At 45.6% G+C, this 22,797-nt stretch overlaps 2 protein-coding genes across 4 annotated transcripts in view; one reads left to right on the plus strand and one right to left on the minus strand.

The window, feature by feature from the left end:
- The window catches only part of mrpl11 (mitochondrial ribosomal protein L11), a 31,565-nt gene that overhangs the window by 5,597 nt on the left and 3,171 nt on the right, over positions 1-22,797 (minus strand). The window contains exons 2-4 of one of the 3 annotated variants that reach the window (XM_077021284.1): positions 22,600-22,683; positions 16,250-16,417; positions 2,221-2,316 (exon numbers count right to left, since the gene is read on the minus strand). In XM_077021284.1, the coding sequence (XP_076877399.1) occupies positions 2,221-2,316; positions 16,250-16,372 (219 nt within the window). In that variant the 5' untranslated portion in view covers positions 16,373-16,417; positions 22,600-22,683. The remainder of the gene's footprint in view (positions 1-2,220; positions 2,317-16,249; positions 16,418-22,599; positions 22,684-22,797) is intronic. The other 2 variants (XM_077021283.1, XM_077021282.1) reach the window with 2 other exon arrangements.
- tmem265 (transmembrane protein 265) lies at positions 9,243-14,421 on the plus strand. Its single transcript, XM_077021281.1, has 2 exons — positions 9,243-9,789; positions 12,984-14,421. The coding sequence occupies exon 2, from the start codon at positions 12,986-12,988 to the stop codon at positions 14,030-14,032; it is 1,047 nt and encodes a 348-aa protein (XP_076877396.1). The 5' UTR covers positions 9,243-9,789; positions 12,984-12,985; the 3' UTR covers positions 14,033-14,421.

The raw sequence follows: 22,797 nt of genomic DNA on the forward strand, positions 1-22,797 counted from the left end.
CCTACGAGGTGTTTCTAACAACCAGATGCTTCTAACATAGCAGGAGGTCAGTACATCTCAGCAGTACATTGCACTAGGGAGAAGCGGCCATGTCTCAGCTTTCTAAAGGCCGCCGTTGTTATACACCTTTTCTCTTCCATTTTTAATGGATGTTTGTTTTTTTGCACATTCCTTTTTGTAAATGTTCCGTCTTTAGTATCTCTGTGTGAGTAATACGTATGACAATTCTGGGAAAGTAATAAACATGACATTTTCAGGTTGGAAACTGAAACCCAGGCCGGTTCTGGAAGTTTCTAAAGCTTACAACTGTATTCTTCGGGTCCGCAAATTGAACTGCAGTGCTGTAAAAAAAAAAAAAAAAAAAAAGAAAAAAAAGTGTGCCTTTAAATCTAGTGAAATGCAGCTGAATACATAACGGCAGGTAATGGACTGTTCTCACTCTGTCCCTTTGAAAATGTCTCCCAGCTAGGTCAGGGAGCAGCGCCACAGCACCACGAGGACCGCAGAGACAGCAGAGCAGGACACGTTCGGCCTCCGGGCTTTCACTGCTGCCACGGCTGCCAGGTTGTCATGAGGGGATTTGGCCTGAAGTTGACAGCACTACTGCAAAAGGTCTGACTGTAGCTGTAGCCACCAGACCCCAGGTGCAGCACAACACTACCAACAACCCATATATTTTTTAAATATGGCAGTTTTTTTTGTTGCTACACACCGAGTTTCAGACGCGTACATGCTGGACTAGATGGCTCTGCTGTGGAGACAGAGTGAACTTGATCAAAAAACGCGAGGGGTTTTGCTTTTACGATGTAAAATATACCTCATGTTGATTCAGGAGGACAGAAGGTTACAGTGCAAGTGTGTCCACTGATAAATACACGAGCACTTAAGACCAGTCACTTAACGCCAAACACCGCCAGGGGGAAGAAATGGAGCCGGGCCACGCAGTCCGGACCAACTTAACGTTGTCATGCAGAAGCCTTTAGAATCCATCATCAACGACTCTATATAATGGAAAACCATTTTTCACAACTTCTGTGTTGGGCCTTTCAACCTTCCGCACTTGCATTGATTGTGCAAGCAGTACTAATGTTTATGGATCCATCTTTATTTAAAAGACTGAGGCAGGCTACACCCGGACTCGTTTTGTTCTACCTGGTGGGTAAGAAATTAGGGGAGGAGAGGAGATGGAACGACTGCACAGGGAGGCAGAGAGAAATTGAAGGTGTCAGGCAAAACTCTTCTAATGTGCCCCAGAGACAAATCTTTCAGTTCCTCCAATACCCCCACAAATCACTAAGCTGAGCTCACTGGCAGTTGGGCCTCCCGGAGCTGAAATGATAACAGTATCTTTGGCAAACATGTAGAAAATAAACAATATCAGGACGAGATGAGCGGCTAAAACCTCGTCGCTCTGCACCACCGCGGTCAGTCGTCTTCCAGACGACCCTGTTCACTCGGGCGATGTCGCCACTTGTGGGCAGGACCCAATTTATACTCGGTCCATTCAGACGGCTTAAGTGGATCCCACACAAGTGTCGCAAAGGACTTGTTCAAACTGCATAATCAAAGACAGTTCACACAGATCAATAGTGATAATCTACCCCGACAGCGGGCAGGGGTGGGTTTAGTGATTTTGTGGACCGATGCAAACGTCACGACTTGAGGTTTAGATTCAAATCTCGCAACGTGTCCATAGCTCTTCCATTACAATCAGGCCTGCCTGTAGCGTAAATTAACATCAGCAACTTTTATTAAGATGACTCGCTAAGAGGTGAGAATAGCTAATCTATCCGAGCATTAGCGCCAGCATTATGTACGGTCTGTGAACTTCACAGCAGCTTCCTTCTGAACGAGAGGCTCTGAAACCCCTCCGTCTCCCTACAGGTCTCTGGTCTACTCAGATAACTTTGATTTTTATTTTATCTCCGCGCTCAGGAAATCACTTTGAAGCACATCCTGTCCGCTATCGCACGGCTCCGGCCTGCATTCAAACCGTGCCGTCATTACATAAAAATATGGGATGGATCATTACAACCGTGACCTGTGGTGCTGCTGCAGGATTCCCGACCAGAACTGCTACAGCAGCAGATAACGGTCATTTTGAAAAATATTCGTACAACTTTTAACTTATTTAACATTGACAAGCATATCTATGGTCATGTGACTGGTCTGGTGAAGAACAAAAATCCATTTTTTAAAATAAGTCCTCGTATTTATTACCTTGATGTGGATCTTGACGGGAAGAGGGATGCCTTCTTTGAGCTCTTTGGTTTTGTCGTTGAAGTCTTTACAAAACGCACCGATTGGGATTCCCCTCTAGAAGAACAAACAGACACAAACAAATAAGTAGAAACCTGCACTCATCCGGCGGCCATTCATGCCTGCATCTCGTTTGATGAATACCACCGACCATTTAGTAGTGTCAATCATTCGATAACTCACTGGTGCGCTGCAAGAGCCTGTGCATGCTCGGCTGCCTGTGTGTGTGTGTGTGTGTGTGTGTGTGTGTGTGTGTGTGTGTGTGTGTGTGTGTGTGAGTCATCAACCTTGTGAGACTAGTGAAAAATGAGAAGCCCGTTCTGGACTAGCCAGATGGAGCACTGGCGCAGGATTGGCGTTAAGCTGGCACCGTGTGCCATTTCTCCTGTGGTCTTGGGGCTCGTCATCTCCGCGGCTCCAGATCTCAGGTACCTCCTAATCAGGACTTTAATTACAGCAAAGAGAGTTCCATTGACCTTTCGCAGAGTTCCATTGACCTTTTGCTTGGAAACCTGGCTGGAGGCACCATCTCGACCCAAGCACACATATCACTGCGCCGCTGCAAAGGATATTTGCCTTTAAAAGTAGGTTCTGGATTTCTGACCCAAATTGCTGATCGTGTCAGGTTGTCACCCGTCACAGACACTTGAGTGAATTCTTCTCTGGGAATGGGTTGCCAAAAAGAAATAACGAAACAAATAAACAAACCAGAAATGCAGACACATTCTTAAAAGTAGTCCTTGCGTATCACAGTTTTTAAACAAAGCAAAGCTCTAAATATCCCACATCTTCAGAGTGTGTCCATATGAAATGCCTCCTTTAGTGTTAAAATATGCTGGTATATAGTATGGCTGGAGTGTAAAGGTTTAGGGCGATGCTCCTTGGAGTCAGTAGGGTATTTTCACTGCTCCTGCCCCTCAGGTCATTACAAAGCTCCTGATTCAGGACTTCTAGCATGGTTGTTAGAGCAAGAAAATAAAATACATTATGTATAAATAACAATGCGGTACCAGGACCCAGGAGGGCAAGAGTTTTACAGCAGAGGTTATTTATAAAAACTTTTCATTGTAAGCACCTCTTCTTGTGAAGAGCTTAACGTAGGGACACAGATAGTAAGACTGAGGTGTCTGGACGCAGTGACAGCTGTAGATATGATACAAAGTGGTTTGGTTTAAAAAAAAAATGCTGAAGTCATACTTCAAAACATTTCATTATTGGAATAGGTCACAATCCACACAGCCTAGTGGACTACAGTAACACACCTAAGGAGAAATGTATTCAAGGGAAGATAATGAGAGTCATCAAACCAAGAAATTTTACTGGATGGGTCAAATATTTGGGTGCAGGCACCAAATTATCTTCCCCACAGCAGATGGTCTGAGTATTGTGTTGGCATGTTGCATCATTTTAATTAGAAAACACAAACAAAACTAGACACACACACACACACACACACACACACACACACACACACACACACACACAATAAAAAAATTTCAATAATGAAAAGAAAAGTTTCTGAACGTAGTTTTGGCTATTAACTATTAATCATATATTCATGTCATGCCAAGCTTGCAGGCATCTCTTAGCCATCAATTAGTTGAAAACAACGGAGTGGAGTAAAACTCAAGTCAGGGGCGGCAAAGCTCCTGATTAAATATGGATTAGCGTTAGTGGTTACTGAGGGAGCGTGGTCAGAGTAACCCCTTTCTGCAGGAGGGTCTGTGGCTCAGCGCTGCGGCCGGTTTCACAGTCGTCCTGCAACTGGCTTTGGCGCTCCACCCCGGAGCAAGACATGGTGGGTGGAAGGGACTTCTAACGAGGAGACCTGCTGCGCGTGCCAGACGGCAGACACATCTATAAGAGAGGCCATGACTCGGTTCGGGGAGGAGGGGGGGGTAAGCTGTAATGGGAGATGGTGGAAGAGTGCTCCAGGGCCAGAACAGACCACACAGGACACCCGAGCAGCGCGCGTCACGGCGGCCAAGCAGAAGCCGGAGGCAACGCTCTTTGTCTCCGTGTTTCATTACCGTAAGTGAGACCACGATGGGACTGGACGAGGTCCTGTGAGCGGAAGGACAAGACTTTAAGAGACGAACGCTCTGGCACTGCCGTGAAAGTCAGCCCCACCATGACGCTGTGTGTTTAATAAAAGGGGCACGGGCATTCTCTTTGATACGCCGGCCAAACTGACAGTACAGTGCACTACAGCTCATAGATCTAATCGCCCCCAAGTCATGTAGTCCAATTAAATACTTTCTTTTCCCTACGGAGACTGATAAAAGAGTGGTGGGGAACCAAATGACTGCTGTTCATCACTTCGATGGAGGCGACGTCACGGACAAGACAACTTACTCCACACTTGCAGGGAATATTAAAGCTCTTTATCACGTTGATAATCTCATAATATATCCTTTATGACAAAAGGTCTTAAGGATAGAATGGTTTGCACGGATGTGCCTGATCCCATTTGGAAAAACCAGACACGCCACTAAATTAGAACGGCGATACATGCACTACATAGATGCACATCTATGATGTGTTTGAAATGACGTCAAAGAAATATTGCAGTGTCCTTACAAAAACAGCAAGATCTCTTCAGGCAACGAAAGTATATGTTAATAGCTCTAATTTACACACCAATTTCATAATCAGATGGGAATTTCATCATTTTAAACAATCTACCACCAGCTCACTGGTTAAGAGCTCAACAGTTAACAATAGACCTTGTCTTCCAGGATTCAAATGCTTTGTCTGGGGAAAAAATGGGCTCAAATGCCAGTTAAATAAGATGGAGCCATTCCAAAAAGAGCTTTATAAACAAAAAGCAATTTAAAATCTACAAGAAAGTCTATGAAAGCCAATGAAGCGTCAGGCAAGTCACGGTTATTGGGCCCACTATCCCATGGGCACCTGGGAAAACCCCTGTAGGTTTTATAAACAAACGGAGGATCACGCGCTCCGCTTGTCTGCGTAGTTTTAAGAAAGTAAAGGGCTCTTTTGTGCTACACATCGAAGGCTGTGCTGTCAAAAGCCGTGTGAGTGCAGAGACAAACGTTGGCCCATCAAACTCCTCGCATATCAGTCACTCCGAGGCTTTACAGTGCTGCAAACGTGGTCAGCAATCGTGGAAGTGTATGTATGTATTATTTGGGTGAGAAGTAAGTTCTACACTCCCACCATGACGGGTACTTACATCAAAAAATACATCTGACAGATAAAATAGCACTTGTATGATGGCCAATTTCCATGAACTGTTAAGTGAATTTATCACAACAACTGCTTAGATCTTCTAGTCTAAGCATTGTGACGATATTCTCGAATTTTCAGTTTAAAACTGAAATGAAGGGTGTGTCCATCTACTGAAATGCATAGGAAGATTTTTGCTTGTGCATCTCATCGGTCATGACCGAGTTCGCTCATATGGAATCAGCATCCCAGCCACACAAAGAGCTTCCAGTTCCTTTAATGTCCTGTCCTTAGCAAGTAAGAGGGGTAATTTTCTTTAACTGGTTTTATTTATTGCCTGACAATAAATAACACACTTCCATGAATACTTTGTATAACTGAAATAAAATCTCCTAGAAACAGTTTAGGGAATATGCGCGGAGCTGAACCGGGCGTATTAACCACACTGGATCTTTCTGGCTATTGTTCGTATTTCATTACGATTCACACACGAGTGCCCCCCCCCCCCCCTCCCCCCTCCTTTTCTCTCGTTCGCTTCACTAACACCGCTGGCCTTTCAGCTCCAATAATTCTTTTTAACGAGATGAAGCTCTGAGGTGGATGAGAGACATGCGAGAGAACGGGCTGGAAAAGCAGTGGGGGTCAGCTTGATGGACCGTGTGTGTGTGTGTGTGTGTGTGTGTGTGTGCGCGCGTGCGTTCGTCAACTCCACTGGCTCTGGTCTGAGGAGAATGATGTTCTGTGGTTGAAGCATGTCCCCTATGAGGACCATAACGAGGATCAATACTAACACTAAAGGAAGCACATTTGACAAAGGCAGGTGAAGAGGCTATTGAGAACTGGTCTATGGAGGGACTGTAGAGAACTTGCATGAATAAAGCATGCGGATAAGGATTACAAGTTCATTCCATTACAGAGATGGAGAGGACGGAGAGAGCGAGAGATGATGGGAGGATCAAAAGGTTTAATATCACTTTAGAATATCGCTTCCCAAGGATTACTTACGAAGGACAATGCAACTTGTCCGTCTGCATGAATGTGCAATTAAGTGTTTGAATAAGGGCTCCTGTGTATTCAGTTAGTATTTGAAATACTCGGAAGTGCACAGCATTGTATGAAAGTTTAAAAGGGCAAATCTTGAGGGAGGAAAGGATGGCATTTAACGGACAAAAGGAGCCAGCGCTGGAAATATAGGTGGCGATTAAAGTGTAGGAGCACATGAGTGAAAGCAAAGGGTAAGTGCAGGAGGAGAGTCGATAGTTTTCTTTTTTTTTTTTTTAAGTAAACTTTCATGGGGGAAAATTTAAGGGATGCAAGCCAGCGTGTTCTCTCCTCCGGAGCAGCCGTGTGTAACGGTGAGTGGAACGGAACACGGCCCGTGTACGGGACAGAGCGCACACGGGTGTGTGTGCGCGAGTGTGACCGAGGACGCGGCCTTGGGGCAGCAAGGAGGATTAATTGCCCCCTGGCACGCTTAGATGGGCAATTCATCGCCCTGGCAGAGGGCAGCAAGGTGCGGGCACAGGCGGGCGGGGACGTGGGGTTAATTAAACTCTGCGGCGTGAGACACTCTCATTAATTACCCCCTATTCCCCCTTTTCTAATTTAATCTGCTGCCATCTTTCTTGTTTTATCACATTCCTCTCCATCAGGGCGTCACACAGCTGATTAACTTCAGCGAATACAAACCTTCCAGGCTGGGCAGGGGGGGGTGAGGAAGATGTTCTGTGGTGTGTGATGAAGACCAGGGGTGCCTCGCTCCAGGGTGAGGGATGAGAAAAGAATGCTTGTAGGGCTGTGTGGAATGCCACAGGAGGACTTCCTCTTCTTAATGGCATAATCTATTCTGGTACTAACATCTCCACTGGCCCGAGTCCAATTCATAGAGTATTTTCACACACGTACACAGCACGCACACACACACACACACACACACACAGCTATTCAGAAGGTTATTTTTACATGTGCTAATGCTGTATGGTAAAGCGTGGTATTTAGGACATATTCATCTGTCACATTAATTTTACTGGTGTCTTTTCAAAGCTGAGCTAGGACTAAAATCTGCTTTAGTAGAAAGAGTCTGCTTTAGGCTGAAAGGGCTCTGAATCTCTAAGTGGTTACCTAATCAATCACACTGGATCTGACACAAGAGTCTCAGGCTGACGTAGAGAAACCAAAGGGCACCTGGACAACTGGATTGATGATGTTTACCATATTCAAAGAGGAAACACCACAAGCAAATTATTACTTGAAAACCATTGGACATTCTGCTTTCTTGCCTAGTGCCACATTTCTCTGACCAATTCTTATTTGTTTCAAAACACACCCAGATCAGAAGAGGTGGGCGTGGACCTAGAAACCGCTCATTTATGGAATCAGGCGCTTTCCACAGTGGCCCTGGCCAGGAATTCCTTCTTTTCAGTGCTGGCCTGTCTGTCTGAGAACGAGGTGTGTGTGGTGACAGCTCACAGCTTGTGTGTGACAGATGGCCGTGGGGGGTGTGGAGCAGAAGCACTCTGCTGGATTGAGACTTGGTTGAGCCAGGGGGGACATTTGGGCAGCAATCAGGCCCCCGGCACGCCAGGAGAATCCTTCACGTCCTTCCAAACTTTGGCCCCTTATGGCGTGTGACGTGCGCGTTTAGGCGTGTATGGTAGCTGCGCACTGCTGGACGTTTGTGAATCATCTCCTCATTCCTTCTTCTGTGCTGAGGGAAATCCAGAAACCAAGTGACCTTCAACCACACCCACTGGGACTGAAGTCAGAGAGGGAGATGGAGGGATGGTGGAACAGAGGAAGAGACAGCCACCAAAAAAATAAAAAAAAATAAAAAATGGAGTCAGGGAATGGAAAATATCTGTGAAAACCAGCGGAGCACACAGATGATTGTGACAAGACGGATGACTCTGGTTCCCATCTCTGTTCTTCTCTCTCTTGGGTCTGACTTACCCGTATGAAGATGACCCCCTGCTAGGGCAGCACGAGGTGGAGGGGGTGGGTTGTAAAAGAAAACCAGACAAGGAGAGAAAAGACGAGATGTGTGTGTGTGTGTGTGTGATTGGGTCCCTTTTTAATTTTCATGTCGTGCAAAGATGATGAAGACTGGCATGCAAAAGAAACATCATGAGACTATCCTCAACACCCCATTCTCCTGGCACGAGTGCATACGCACCACCACCGCTCCACAAGCTGAAACACCTCTGCTCGTGAACGCAACAGCATCCCAAGATTTCGACAGCATTCTGCTGCTATCAGTCTTTCATATCTACAGGAAACACGCAAAGAAAACAATACGCTGGCAAAGACAGAGACAAATACTGTTCAGGAAACAGAGAAAGAAGAAATATGGTGGTGAACAGAGACTGTGCACATGACACAGTATTACCAGGAGTCAGAAAGGGGGAAGATGAAGGTTATAGATAACAAAAGAAAGATATGGTGGCATCTTAGCGTGATCAAAACCACAAGACACCACCCCCTTTCATCTGGACACACAATCATTCATTACTAATGAAAAAGTAATCTGGGATTTAGTGGCCTTTTACGGAATACAATTAAAACTGTAATTGAACAAGTATCATAGTAATTATACGACCGGGTGCGATAATAGACCATTAAAAAACGCACAGGCGGTCTCAAGTGGTATGGCCAACAGTAAAAATATATACCTATATATATATTTAAATAATAAGGGGGTGACAAAAGAAAACTAAATGGGCGAATTGGTGATGTAGCGGGGGGAGGGGGAGGGGGGCACGTATGCTGCCTACAAATTACACACTGCAATCATAAACTCCGTCTGGCGACGTGCTCGTTTGGGTCCCGCACGTCCTCGTCGACCAAGTATTAACGGACCCATGTCTCGTTATGTAAATCGACTTAGAAGAAGGAGGCGTCGCATAACACAATCACTCGGCACTTCTGACAGACTTCGGGCTCCTCAGCCCCGCAAAGCTCCTCCGCGCGCGCAGCAGAACCAGCCCGTCGCGAGCTGGGAGCAGAATCTGGACGGAGCCGCGCGGGACCAGCAGGCTACCTGAGCGCCCCCGAGAAGCGTTTTAATAAAACCTGACGTTCTCGCAAGACTTTAACCAGAGAGTCCGTAAACAGGGAGTGAAAATAAAGACAAATTCGACAGGTTCTTCCAGCCCGAATGGACTAGCGGGGCGGGTTTATTTTGGACAATGTAGCTATTGAGCTTCACGGAGCCTAGATGGCTTCTTTGGATTTACAAATATCTGGTAAGGTTGAGGTGCAGCGACCGCGTCGATTTATCGAAACCACTGAAGGATTTTGGACGAATGCGACTAGAAGCCCTGGACCTGGTCAGATCAACTTGAGGTACCGCAAACACAATGTTGGGCAGTTTTGTACTGGTCAGTTCTGGAGCGATTGAGCCCGCTCGCTCAGGTCAGCTCGGGCGGTAACTGCATGATTTTGGGTGCTGTATACAGCCTGACTGTTCACACCGTTGTTACATAAACTTCATTTTTAATCGCGTGGATTGCTCTTTCTTTACAGCCTACAGGTCTTTATATGCTTAAAACTTGCGTAAAGTCACTCTGGTGTGGACTCCTAATTTCGAAACCATGTACTAAAAGTTCCTAGGCGAAGTAGTGTGGAATTCACAGGCTAAGCATCTAAACGCGCTCCAAACGTGCGTATTCTAATGTGTCCTGTAGGAAACAGACCCCGTCGTGACCTGTGGTTCACTGCGTCCAAATTCTGCCTCTTAGTAGTGATGATTTAACGTGCAAGATCATCCAAGATCCTAAAACGTGAACTGTTGGAAGTGTATCATATTTCTAACGTATAACCTCATCTAACAACTGAGCGCATGGTAGACTGATCATGCAGATACATGAGAACTGAAACAAAAATGATTCCTTATCAATAAAATAACCCCCCGAAACGTTAAATTCCTTATAGGTCAATAGTAGCAGATCCTTAATATTCAGCAGTCTGTTTGGGGCAACCCTCTTTGTTGGTATAGAGGTGAAGGCCATCAAGATATTTGTGCTTGAATAATGCATGTGAGCTCCCACACACACACACACACACACACACACACACACACACGTTGCATCTTCCTGTACCATTACTCACACTTATGCTAAAACAGGATGCGATGTATGCTGGCAGTGACTCTTGATCGTCACTGGATGATAAAGTCTAGTCATTATTAATATGCCTTGAGGACAGGGACCCTCTCATATCCATCTGCCTTCACATATTCAAATGAATTATAGATTGACACGTCAGACAGACGAGCTCTGGCCCAACAAGGTGAGTTAAGAGAAACGCCAGCTTTCAGCTGGATAACAATAATTATCAGCCGTGGTGTGAAGGAGAACGTGCCAGTCTCAGGGCTACAGCGTTTCACATTAGATAAGATGTGCCACTTTAACTCCAATCTTCACAGATGGCAGCGTCGGGTCCCCTTTTCATCTCAGCACTGGAAATTGGTTGTGGTTTAAAAAAGAAGAAGAAGAAAAAAAGTTGTTTGGTTTTAATCAGATATTAGGAACCCATAGTCCCAGACACTTTTTTCACACCACTGAGCACAGAGAAGATTAATCATTCTAGGTCATTTACCAAACACATTCCTTCATTTCCTCTTCACTATGTATTAATGCGTTTAATTTCTCCAGCTCCCCGGCTGTGCATGTGTTCTAATCTATTCCCATGCAGCGCTGAGTTCCACATCTCTGTCCCCACCAGCGAGCCTCCTGTAGTTTCACTCAACCATCATCACATCATGTTTGCCCCCCCCGCCCCCCGCCCCATTTCTCTGGGTTTATTTACTAACTATCACTATCATGTAGTAATATTTTATTACCTCTGTAAAAAGTCAAGGTAATGGATCATTCTCCCCGTCTGTCTCTCTCCCCCGGCTCATTTCAATCTCACGTGGATCCCTCACTTTCCAGCAGACGCGCACACACACACACACACACACACACACACACACACACACACACACACGTCCTTGTGCACCGCTGCACACACCCCTACGCAGTGCTCTTCCTCAACCCATGCATTCGACCTGCACAAGCATGCGAGGTGCCGTTTGATGCAATCCTTAACAATGTAGCCGTCGTTATTGAGGTGCTTTAATTAATACCTCAGCTGTTCCATTTTCCAGTCTTGATCACGGATTTAAAATGTTGCCATTACTGGACTTCCTAAATGCTAACGACTTTCATATTATAATGCCATCGATCCTGGCAATTCCTGATGACACCCGCAGCAAATATAAGCGGCTCGCTGGACACTGTAAGATGACGGGCCCCGTGAGCTCAATGGGCTGCAGAGGCAAGGTTTCGATTGGACTGTAAAGCTTGCAATCATTTCTCCCCACCAATCAATAGAAGAGTTTTACACTGTCCCGGGCAGAAATATTTCTTGGAAAAAAAAAGGACGTAGGAGTTCACATTGGATACGTGTGGCTGTGGGACTCGACATTCTGAATTTAACCCATGCGGTCATTTGGTGTAAATGTGAACGCAAGACCAAAAGCTACAGCGCAACACAAAGTCAGAAATCAAGACAAGTGAAAGGACTTAAAAAAAAGAAAAGAAAAGACAAATCAATCACTCTGAATGTCTGAAAATCAAAATGGGTAACTAAGAAAAACAAACAATTTGATGGAAAGCCTGCCTATACTTTTATCACAAAATAATAAATAATAAATAAGGTGATTCCGTTATAACTGGTGTATACCCTCTCCACAAAACTGGGTAAATTAGCAAAAACAGAATCAAGCAGTCAAACTTTCATTACATGAGAGCAAGACAAATTCATAACCGCGTGACCTCCTGGGAAATATACAATTGGTCTGGGATGGGGAAGCATGTGCTCATGTAAACCGAATGGTTTAAGCATTTGCACACCAAGCAGATTCTTTCAGAGGATCTAACCCAATTGGAAAGAAGAGTTTGTTTGTTTTCTTAAAACAAACAAACAGCACAATCGACCAACCCACCGCCACTAATAGTTTAGCCAGCACACACATTTGATCTCCTTTGGCGATTCAGACGAGGACATAAATTATATAATACATGGGAAATGGCACACGCACGACAGTTTGAAGGCTACAATTTACAGTGTCGTAAACTGTCAGGTACCCATTAAAATATTAAACTTGCCCTGAATTGCCAGCTTTTCTCATCAGAGATTACATACATGACCGGTTTGCCAAGTGCACTTTGCAGGTAAGCACACTGAAAGCTTACGCGTTGCTGTCCAAACATCACCGTATGGAAAAACATGGAACATAAATACGTCATTACTAAATTAACCATGATGTAATTACTACCCGTGTTACCCACAATGAATATATTTAACTGAAAAGGTGCAGTAAATCTCACCAAAGGATTAAGCTGGAAAGATTAAGCCCCCTCTTGTAGCTGCGTATTGTCACTTCATGCTAGAAGTTGTGTGTGTGGAGCCATGAACTGCGTAACCTTCAGGTGTCCCACGATGCGTTTCTGAACACGCAAGCACATTCTAACAGCGTCTTCCCTCTCCGCCAGGCATGTTGCCCTCGCCTCAGGTGTGCGTGTCCACCCTGGTGACCGTGAGCACGATGGCAGTGGTTGACCTCTACCTGCTGGAGCAGAGCATGCTGGGAGCGCGGGGAGGCGTGCGGCTGGCCGTGTGGCCGTGCGTGGCCGTGGCCCTGGGCGACCTATGCTTCCTGCTGGCGCTGCGTTTCGTCTCGGCCGGCGTGGTCTCGGAGGCCCGCTCCCCGCGCCGGGGCTTCGCCAGCGCCCTCTGGTTCCTCTTCCTGTCGCTGCTGCAGCTCAAGCTCTTCTTCGTGTGCCAGAACTACAGGCAGGAGCGGCGGCCGCCCGACCCGCTGGCCCGCAAGACCCTCACGCTGCTGCTGTCCGTCTGCCTGCCCTCGCTCTTCCTCATCCTGACCGGCGCCGACCACGTGACTCCTCTGCGCAGGAAGCAGGAGGTGCGGGGCCGGCTGCTGTGGGTGGTGGTGGACCTTCTGGACGTGCTGGACCTGCAGGCCGGACTGTGGGAGGCGCAAGGGGGCGCCGGCGTGCCGCTCTGGGTGGACGGCATCGTCTTCTTCTACTGCTACGTCTTGCTGCTGCTGTTGCCCTGCGTGTCGCTGGCCGAGCTGGGCGTGACGGCGCCTCCGGGCCAGAGGGGCCCCCGCAGGGAGGCCGTCTACCCCTGGCTCAGCCTGGTCACCATCAACGTGCTCACGCTGGTGCTCAGGGGCACGGGCATGTTGTGGTTCAGGGACCCGCGCGTGTCCACCGTGTTCCTGGGGAAGAACCTGCTGGCCCTGGCCGTGAAGCTGAGCTCGGCGTGGGACAAACGCACGCAGGGGGGCGGGGCTGCTCAAGGGGCGGGGTCGGGGGGCGGAGCCGGAAGCCAGAGCCCCGGCGCGGCTGTGGAGCAAGCGGAGGAGTGCGGAGAGGCGTGCACGTCGCCGCCCCCTCAGCCTGCCCGGTACCACACGCTGTCTCGCACTCACGGCCACAGCCATTCGCTCTCCCATGTGAGCCTCAACCCTGCTGACACTTCCCTGGCACCTGCCTACATTTCCCATGAGCTCTAGACAGACAAAGGGATGGGTGTCCAGCCATCCGCTACTGGAGATGAATGACAACAGCAACAACAACGACAACAACCACAGACTGCCAAGAGTCATTTCTGCAGTCTGTGTTCTTGCCAAAACTAGGGTCTCTCTCTCTCTCTTCCTGTTAGCACACTTTGTTGAAAACGAGGGTTGATGCACCCTGGACCTATATGATCCATTTCTATGAATAGGGTACACCCGACAGTGTATTAACCAAGTGCCTTCTTTTAAGAGCAACAATTAAAACTCAAGATGTTTTTCCCCCCCTATTGATTCTTTTCATTGTGAATTTTAACCTTTGCTGTGTACCGCCATGCATGACTGCCATTAGCATCGACGTCAATAAAATGTTTGACAGACACCTTTTCTTTCAACACTGCTTGCTCACTGTTGGATGCCGTTGTAGTCTTGACAGACGAGACAACACTCAGATTTGTTTTACGCGTTCCGCATTATGTAAACACCATACGTAAAGAACACAGAGCCTGTCAACATGTCATCTACATTCGGCTTACGAATTTCCTTCAAAATGACATTTAAAAAATGTAAAAACAGATTCACCTGTTGGCTTTAAGGGGACTTGTGACTTCCCAAGCACACACCCTTCACCAACAGCACCCGTAGTCGACCGTATTACTAAAAAGAGTACAAGACGGATCTCTGGGGTGGAGAAAATAAAATGATGGCCAATTCACGTTAAATCTCCCCCATAGCTCATAATTATGCAGCGCATGCAGAGCAGTTCAAGTTCAAGTGCAATTATCATCCAAGCCTCGTGCCCGTCGGTCCACCGGGCCGGGGATGGCGAACCCTCGGAGGAGGTGATGGAGCACGGCCTTGGTCTGGAGAATTTGATTCAGTCTCCATCAGCAGACGCTGACGCTCTCAGCACTACACCACCCCCCCCTCCCAACCACCATTATTACGCGTATTAATTGAAATGGGCCTCATTCGTCAGAAGGCTGAGTGCTCGTGTGCGACTTCAGTCATGATTTCATGTGTGATTTAAGAGGGAGTATTTACAGGGGGGATTTAAAGGCTGCAGGCCGACCCCGATGGCTTGCCAGAGAGGGGGGCTATTCATTACGCCATTATGGCGAGCGCCAACCCCCTCTGCGTGCAGCTGCTCACTTCAGAGAGATCTCAGAGAAATGAGATGTATAAATTGGTCAGGGAGTCCATCTTTCAGCTTTCATCTTTGCCCTTTTCTCCATTTCAAATAGTCACATGGCTGCACCACCCTGGGCAGTGCAAGAGGAAGACGATGAAGAAAGGTGGTAGTGGCACCTCACTTCACCCAGAGCACAGAGTGTTCTTGCTCACCTCAGATAACCCAGCTGCAGGCCAGGTCACGGTGCGCCAGACACCTGGACCAAACCATCCCTCATCCCCCTGGCTGCTTCTGTCCTCTCCTCTCCACCCACCCATGCCAATTTCTGGTCCGGAGAGTAATAATTCCCCTCAGCCGAAACTGTCAGTTCCTACTTGTTTTCTTGTGCGCTTTCTTTTATTTCCCTCGTTTGTTTAAATTTGCCCCCTGGTCGACAGGCAGCCCACCTCCTCATGCTTACACTGTCAGGGCTGGTTAGGCAGAGGAGAAGAAAAACGAGGAGTGGGGGGGTATGTGTGTGGGGGGGGGGGTGTGTTGGGTTGAGATGATTAAAGGGGCCAGTGCCTAAAGCCAAAGGCTGCTGAGTGCAATTTATTTACAGTTTACTACACACACGCTCGCATACATGGTGTCGTGGTGGAAGAGACCAAGGACAGGCTTAAAGGGCATTCAAACAGATCCAATGACCATTCTCAGATACTGGCACACACACACACACACACACACACACACACACACACAGCACATATGGCACTGCTATGCTTGACTGCTGTGCATTCCGTCGCATTTCCAAGCCTTAATAGCCTCCTTAAGCTGGAAAAAAAAATACCCAGGAGCCCTGGCAGATGTGTCTTTACAGAGGAACATTGACATGGTTCATTATCATTAGGACAGACAGGGGACTAACAGCATCATTATGGTATCAATTACACTCTTCATTATAAAGGTGTTCCACAGGTAAACAGAGGTAAGCCTGTGTCAATGTCCTGTCTGGTGAAACACCAATTGCTCTGATGAGCAGAAAAAAGAAAACGACAGAGTCTTTTAAAACACAAACACTCACACTGACAGAGACAAACACCCACCTGTCCCAAGACGGGTCCCAGCGGAGGCCCAGGGGCTGCCTGGCCCGATCGCACGATTGCTCTGATCACACCGCCCACGTCCACCTTCTTCACCGTCTTGGCTGCTCTGGAGATCTTCGACATCCTCGGCGAGTGACTACAGCACTGCACACCTGTCTGTGGGCCGCCCTGTTGGGGAAGAGGAATTATGGTCTTCCTTTAAGGCATTAAAAATTCACAGCTGCACAATCAATACGCGGCTGGAGGCACAGGAGAATGGCTCGCGCATTGTCTCAGCTGAACACAGGTGAGCGTTTTCATGCCATCTGAAGCCACTCGGAGTGTATATCATTCTGAAGTAAATAGCAGTCGAACCTTTGGGCCCCGAGAGGCAACTGATAGAAAAGCGCAGTGTGTGTGTGTGTGTGTGCGTGTGTGTGTGTTTTCGTTCTCGACGGGCTCCTCGATGCTGCTCCGGTGAACGCTCATCTCTCGTGCTTGGCTGGACAACTGAGAGTTTGTATGCACAGTCCAGCCCGATCCGCTCAGTGAGGGTCAAACGATGGCGCCGTTATGTTGCTGTGGCCCGGTTCTAGTGTCGTATTTGGGGGGCGATGAGGCGGCGTGGCGGAACGACGCCCGGGGGTTCAATCAAGACTGAATTTTATCGTCTGATTCGATTAATTGAGCGATGCGACGGCAAAACTTTGATCCTGCATAGTCATAAAAAGGCTTTACTCCCACAGATGGATTAACCCAATCAAAACAGCACAGGGACTTCAGAATTACACCACTTGCCTAATTATACTTAATACATGAAATGGTCACATTAAAGCAATACAAAGTGGGTGTTGGCCCAATGAGAGACCGCCCTCCCCTCTAATATGTTAAAAAGGGCGCACTTCAAAGTAAAACTTCTTTAAAAGGGCTTTACGGATTTCACCACAGTTTTTATATCACAGTCCACTTATTGGTCTGAACGTGGTTCAGAGAAGCAGTCCGAGGGGCAGGTCGAAGGTCGATTGGTGCACGTTTCGAAGCTTCAAGCTTGTCCGCACAGCCCCACACAAGCGGAAAGGAGGAGATGTGAGCAAGCAAAACCTCCCAAGAGCACGGGCTCCTTGCGACACGGTGCACGGGCGAGCCCTGAAGCACCGCAGTGTGTGTACCGCATACCGCAGAGACACGGTCGGTAAAAAACCCCCATGCTGGCCTGCGTTTGAAATGGCAGACACGTCGGGGAGTTTACTTTCATTTGTGTTTCACGCCACTCTCCTAACGCATTTACGCTCTTTAAGAGGTACATTGCAGTTTGAATCAATTTAAATAGTCAGCCAGCCAGCAGGGCTTTCTCAGCCCTCACATATATGCAGTTTCCAGTTAGCAGTGTCACATCTTGAGAAGCACATTTCGTGTTTTTTTTTTGCCTTTATGATCAAAGACAGCCCATGACAAAGTCCTGACAGGAATTTCAGAATGGGACCGCTGCTGCAAAAACTCTCTCAAGGACAGCCCAAGTAGAATGTCAGCTTTCTGGTGTCGTAGACCTATTGTTAAGGGATTATATCTTATAACCCTACAGGGACATCAATGATGTTACAGAACGATATACATCGTTCAAGATTATATTAGAATAATCTCTTAAAGCATGACATGCCATAAAGACACAAAGCCTCTATTAATCACATTTGGCCTGACTGACTGAATTCGTACTCTGTCTTAAACCTGCACAAAGAACTGTGGGAATTATACAACGATTGTTGGGACGTTCTTATTCCCAACTTGGAAAGACAACTTTTAGGAAATGCTGCCAAAGTTGCAGCCAAAGTTGTTTCTAATGTTACCTCTGTGTTTTGACTGCAGCTTAGTATAATCTCTTTCATTTATAGTTGGAATTTTGTGGTCTTGAATCATACTAATTTTTCTGTTGTTGGCTCGGAGTCAGCTAATTAACCCTGGGCCTCTTCACAGTTCAAGTTAATCAAAGTTTTTAAATAGAGGGGGGAGGTGGAAATATTAATGTTTGAATTAATCATGGCACTAAGTGCAGTCCTTGATATTTGATTGATAACCTTGTAGACCAAGAATGACAAAGAGAGGAAGGACTCTCCCTACGAAGAGATTTAAGAGGTTCAAAACCCGTCCCAGTACACTTCCACATTTGCATATATAGATTTACAACGTGGCATTTTGAAAGCTAGCCAGTTCATCTGGTTTCCCCTTCTACTGATATATTTATTTTTGGTTTGAGACAAATTGAAGTTGCACTCATGGGAAAACAGCTTTGTTCAGACACAAGAATAACCAGGTCTGCAAGAGCTGCAGAGTAAGTGATTCCTTCTTATTGCAAAATGGGCTGAAAATAAAACGGTAAAGGAAAAGATTAAGAAAGCAAGCTATATCTGCATAACAAAGAAAAAAAAAAGTGTGCGGTGATAAATTCACCATTATATCAACGCGTAGGATGCAGAGCGTAAACCAATAGGTCATGTAAAATTCAAGAAACAGTCCCGATGAAGCACAGCACTCCTAGTTTATGAATAATAGCGACGGTGATGGTAGTTAATAGGGGAGTTCTCATCTCTTACTACATTCTCCTACACAGTAGAAATGTGATGAACGTTTCCTTTCTCCCAGAGCCCAATACACATGGTGCAGTGAAGTCTCCATGTAGATGGTTCACATCTCCTTGCATCTGAATTGGAGTGACTATAATGAGTGGGAGGTTACAGTGCAGTACAAAAGTTTTAATCCGTGGGTATCTATTAACGGGTCACGGGATCACAATCTTTCCATTTTATGAGGCTTTAAAGACTTCCATTATGTGCTAGATTGATTTCATTGCTAAACTCAACAGTGTGTTCTTGCTTCTTAATGTACCAAAGAAGTATTTTTAAAACAACCTAAATCGCGCACATCTTATTTTTACTCTTGACTTTTTGTCGTTGCTAATTTATTAGCCCCAACATTTCTTCAGCCATTTCAATGATATGTATCCTGCACTTGCATGTACTGAAAACATTGTCAGTAACCTAAATAAACTGCCATTTCCCAACTGTAATCATTAGGAAAGTGCCACACATGCCCCTGATATGTGACTATTCCAGTTTTATTCTAGTGTTTCCTGTAAAGAAGCCAGCGACACCAAAGTGTTCTGTTTGACTCCCATGGAGCACATATGCTGTCATAATAATACGTGTACGTGACCCACTGTGGATAAGTGTTTACCAAATGATGAAAACATTTAAATATAAAATATCCACATCATTATAATATACCGAATATGTTTAAAAAGGCAACAATATACAAATTATTTTTAAATTACTTTGTTAAAACATGTAATGCCTTTTATTTTACCTCATATTTCATAAAACAAAAACAGCTAATGCTCTTATTGTATAGCTACACATTTGTTAACATTACAGTTAGAATCTGAACCTTAAATCATTTCATATTTATTAAAACTACACTTCCGCAATGACATTTTATATGGCAAGATGGCAGACGTAAAAAAAAATTCGTAAAAATTTTAAATATGTATTTATCAAGGGACTTCTTGCTGTGATATGTAATTAAACCATAAACTGTCTCATTTTTTAATCTCAACATACAGTGGGGAAAATAAGTATTTAGTCAGTCACCAATTGTGCAAGTTCTCCCACTTAAAAAGATGAGAGAGGCCTGTAATTGACATCATAGGTAGACCTCAACTATGAGAGACAAAATGTGAAAAAAAATTGAGAAAATAATTTTGTCTGACTTTTAAAGAATTTATTTGCAAATAATGGTGGAAAATAAGTATTTGGTCAATAACAAAAGTTCATCTCCATACTTTGTTGTATATCCTCTGTTGGCAATGACAGAGGTCAAACGTTTTCTGCAAGTCTTCACAAGGTTGGCACACACTGTTGCTGGTATGTTGGCCCATTCCTCCATGCAGATCTCCTCACGTTTCATCTTCATTGCCCTTGCTGATGGAAGGAGGTTTGCACCCAAAATCTCACAATACATGGCCCCATTCATTCTTTCATGTACACGGACCAGTCGTCCTGGTCCCTTTGCAGAGAAACAGCCCCAAAGCATGATGTTGCCACCCCCATTCTTGACAGTTGGTATGGTGTTCTTTGGATGCAACTCAGCATTCACTGTCCTCCAATCACGACGAGTTGTGTTTTTACCAAATAGTTCTACTTTGGTTTCATCTGACCATATGACATTCTCCCAATACTCTTCTGGAACATCCAAATGCTCTCTAGCAAACTTCAGACGTGCCTGGCTTAAGCAGGGGGACACGTCTGGCACTGCAAGATCCGAGTCCCTGGCGTCATAATGTGTTGCTGATGGTAGCCTTTGTAACGTTGGTCCCAGCTTTCTGCGGGTCATTCACTAGATCCCCCCTTGTGGTTCTCGGATTTTTCCTCACCATTCTTGTGATCATTTTGACCCCACGGGCTGAGATCTCCAGATCGAGGGAGATTAGTAGTGGTCTTGTAGGTCTTCCATTTTCTGATTATTGCTCCCACAGTAGATTTCTTCACACCAAGCTGCTTGCCTATTGCAGATTCAGTCTTCCCAGCCTACAATTCGGTTTCTGGTGTCCTCCGACAGCTCTTTCGTCTTCACCATAGTGGAGTTTGGAGTGTGACTGTTTGAGGTTGTGGGCAGGTGTCTTTTATACTGTTAACGACTTCAAATAGGTGCCATTAATACAGGTAATGAGTGGGGGAAAGAGGAGCTTTTTAAAAAAGAAGTTACAGGTCTGTGACAGCCAGAAATCTTGCTTGTTTGTAGGTGACCAAATACTTATTTTCCACCATTATTTGCAAATAAATTCTTTAAAAGTCAGACAAAATGATTTTCTCAATTTTTTTTCACATTTTGTCTCTCATAGTTGAGGTCTACCTATGATGTCAATTACAGGCCTCTCTCATCTTTTTAAGTGGGAGAACTTGCACAATTGGTGACTGACTAAATACTTATTTTCCCCACTGTATGGCAACTTGTCTCAATACTTGTCTCTGGGTGAAACTTCTCACAAAATATCAGCTTACATTTTGCACACTATACTCCCTAGTAGCTGCTAGATTAGTTATTTTTTCAAGATTTAAAACATTAATAAGAACAAATAACCATGCATATTTCAGTCAAGAAGACATAATACAGAAACTATGTCCCTGAAGAAATTAAATGTTGAAATGCAAGTCCGGAGGCTTCACAGTAAAATATAGCCTAGCATTGCTCTAGCCAGCTACTCAATGGATGGGGATAAAAGAGACAGAATCTGAGTGATCAGTATGAAACTACTGCAAGCTAAGGAAACGTCCATTAACGCTCTTGAATACAAATGTTTTAGTTTTTTTTTTTCTTCTCTCAGTTGCATGGCCATTCATGGCTTCAGTGTTTATATGGCATCATCCAATCTTTAACACTACAGTGTTTCCCTATCTGGAGTGCCAGTAATCGCCGTTCTATCACATCACCCTTTAAAGACCTACCACAGGATAGACTGACCACAGGATAAGACCTACCACAGGATAGACTGACCACAGGATAAGACCTACCACAGGATAGACTGACCACAGGATAAGACCTACCACAGGATAGACTGCACTACACTTTATGTCCATCTGCCCTCTAATGGCAGGAGAAGGCAGCCACTAAAATGACAACATGTCTGTGAGAATATGATCAGGCCCGTAGCCAGGGGGGATCGGAGGGTTCGTTCGATCCCCCCCCGCCCCCTCCCCCCGTACACACATGCCCCTCAAGATAGGTAGGCTATTCAACGAATGAATTGTTAATCTCCGGTGGATATACAGACAAACAAATAAGGACAGCAACAACAGACTCACAAAAACTTATAACAGTGTTGCCAACTCTCATGCAATGAGCGTGAGACACTCGCATTTGACTGTCTTCACACGCCATACATCCGATTTCTCACGCTGAAAAAATCTAGTTTATTTATCTCCGATCTACATCTATGATTCAATGAGTTACTAGTTCGCTCTGGCGCCAACCACTGGTGATCGATCGCTTTAGGCGCAACATAGAGGAAACATATAAGACATAACACCCCCCCCCCCCCCCCCCCCCCCGCATCAAATCTCACTCCTAGTGATTTTGAAAAGTTGGCAACCATGCTTATAATGAATAAAATATGTGTAAATTAAAAGGTTTGAAGTGCGCTCGCGTATTTAGGGGGCATTGGAGTAGAGAGCCAAATGAAGTCCACTTTTGGGGGAAAAAGATCCCCCCCATCACAATGCTGGCTACGGGCCTGATGATTCGTATTTTTTCCACCATACTTGAACAAAAGAAGAACCCCCCCCAAGAAGAACCTTTTCTCTTGCTCTGTTCTCACTCCCTACCGTGACATCCAATCTCTGGCATTCTACAGCTGCAAATACCTTGAAGGCAGATATTGATGGTGATGGGTCTGGGGAAGAGACAGTCTGGAAGCCAATAAAGAGAGAAAACCATTTCAATAAGGTGAAGTTTATGGAAACATTTTAAAGAGCTAAATCAGCACCACAATCAATTTTATGGTGTCAATCAACCCTGTGCAG

The sequence above is a fragment of the Brachyhypopomus gauderio genome, chromosome 11 (genome assembly GCF_052324685.1).
Source record: "Brachyhypopomus gauderio isolate BG-103 chromosome 11, BGAUD_0.2, whole genome shotgun sequence".
NCBI lineage: Eukaryota > Metazoa > Chordata > Actinopteri > Gymnotiformes > Hypopomidae > Brachyhypopomus > Brachyhypopomus gauderio.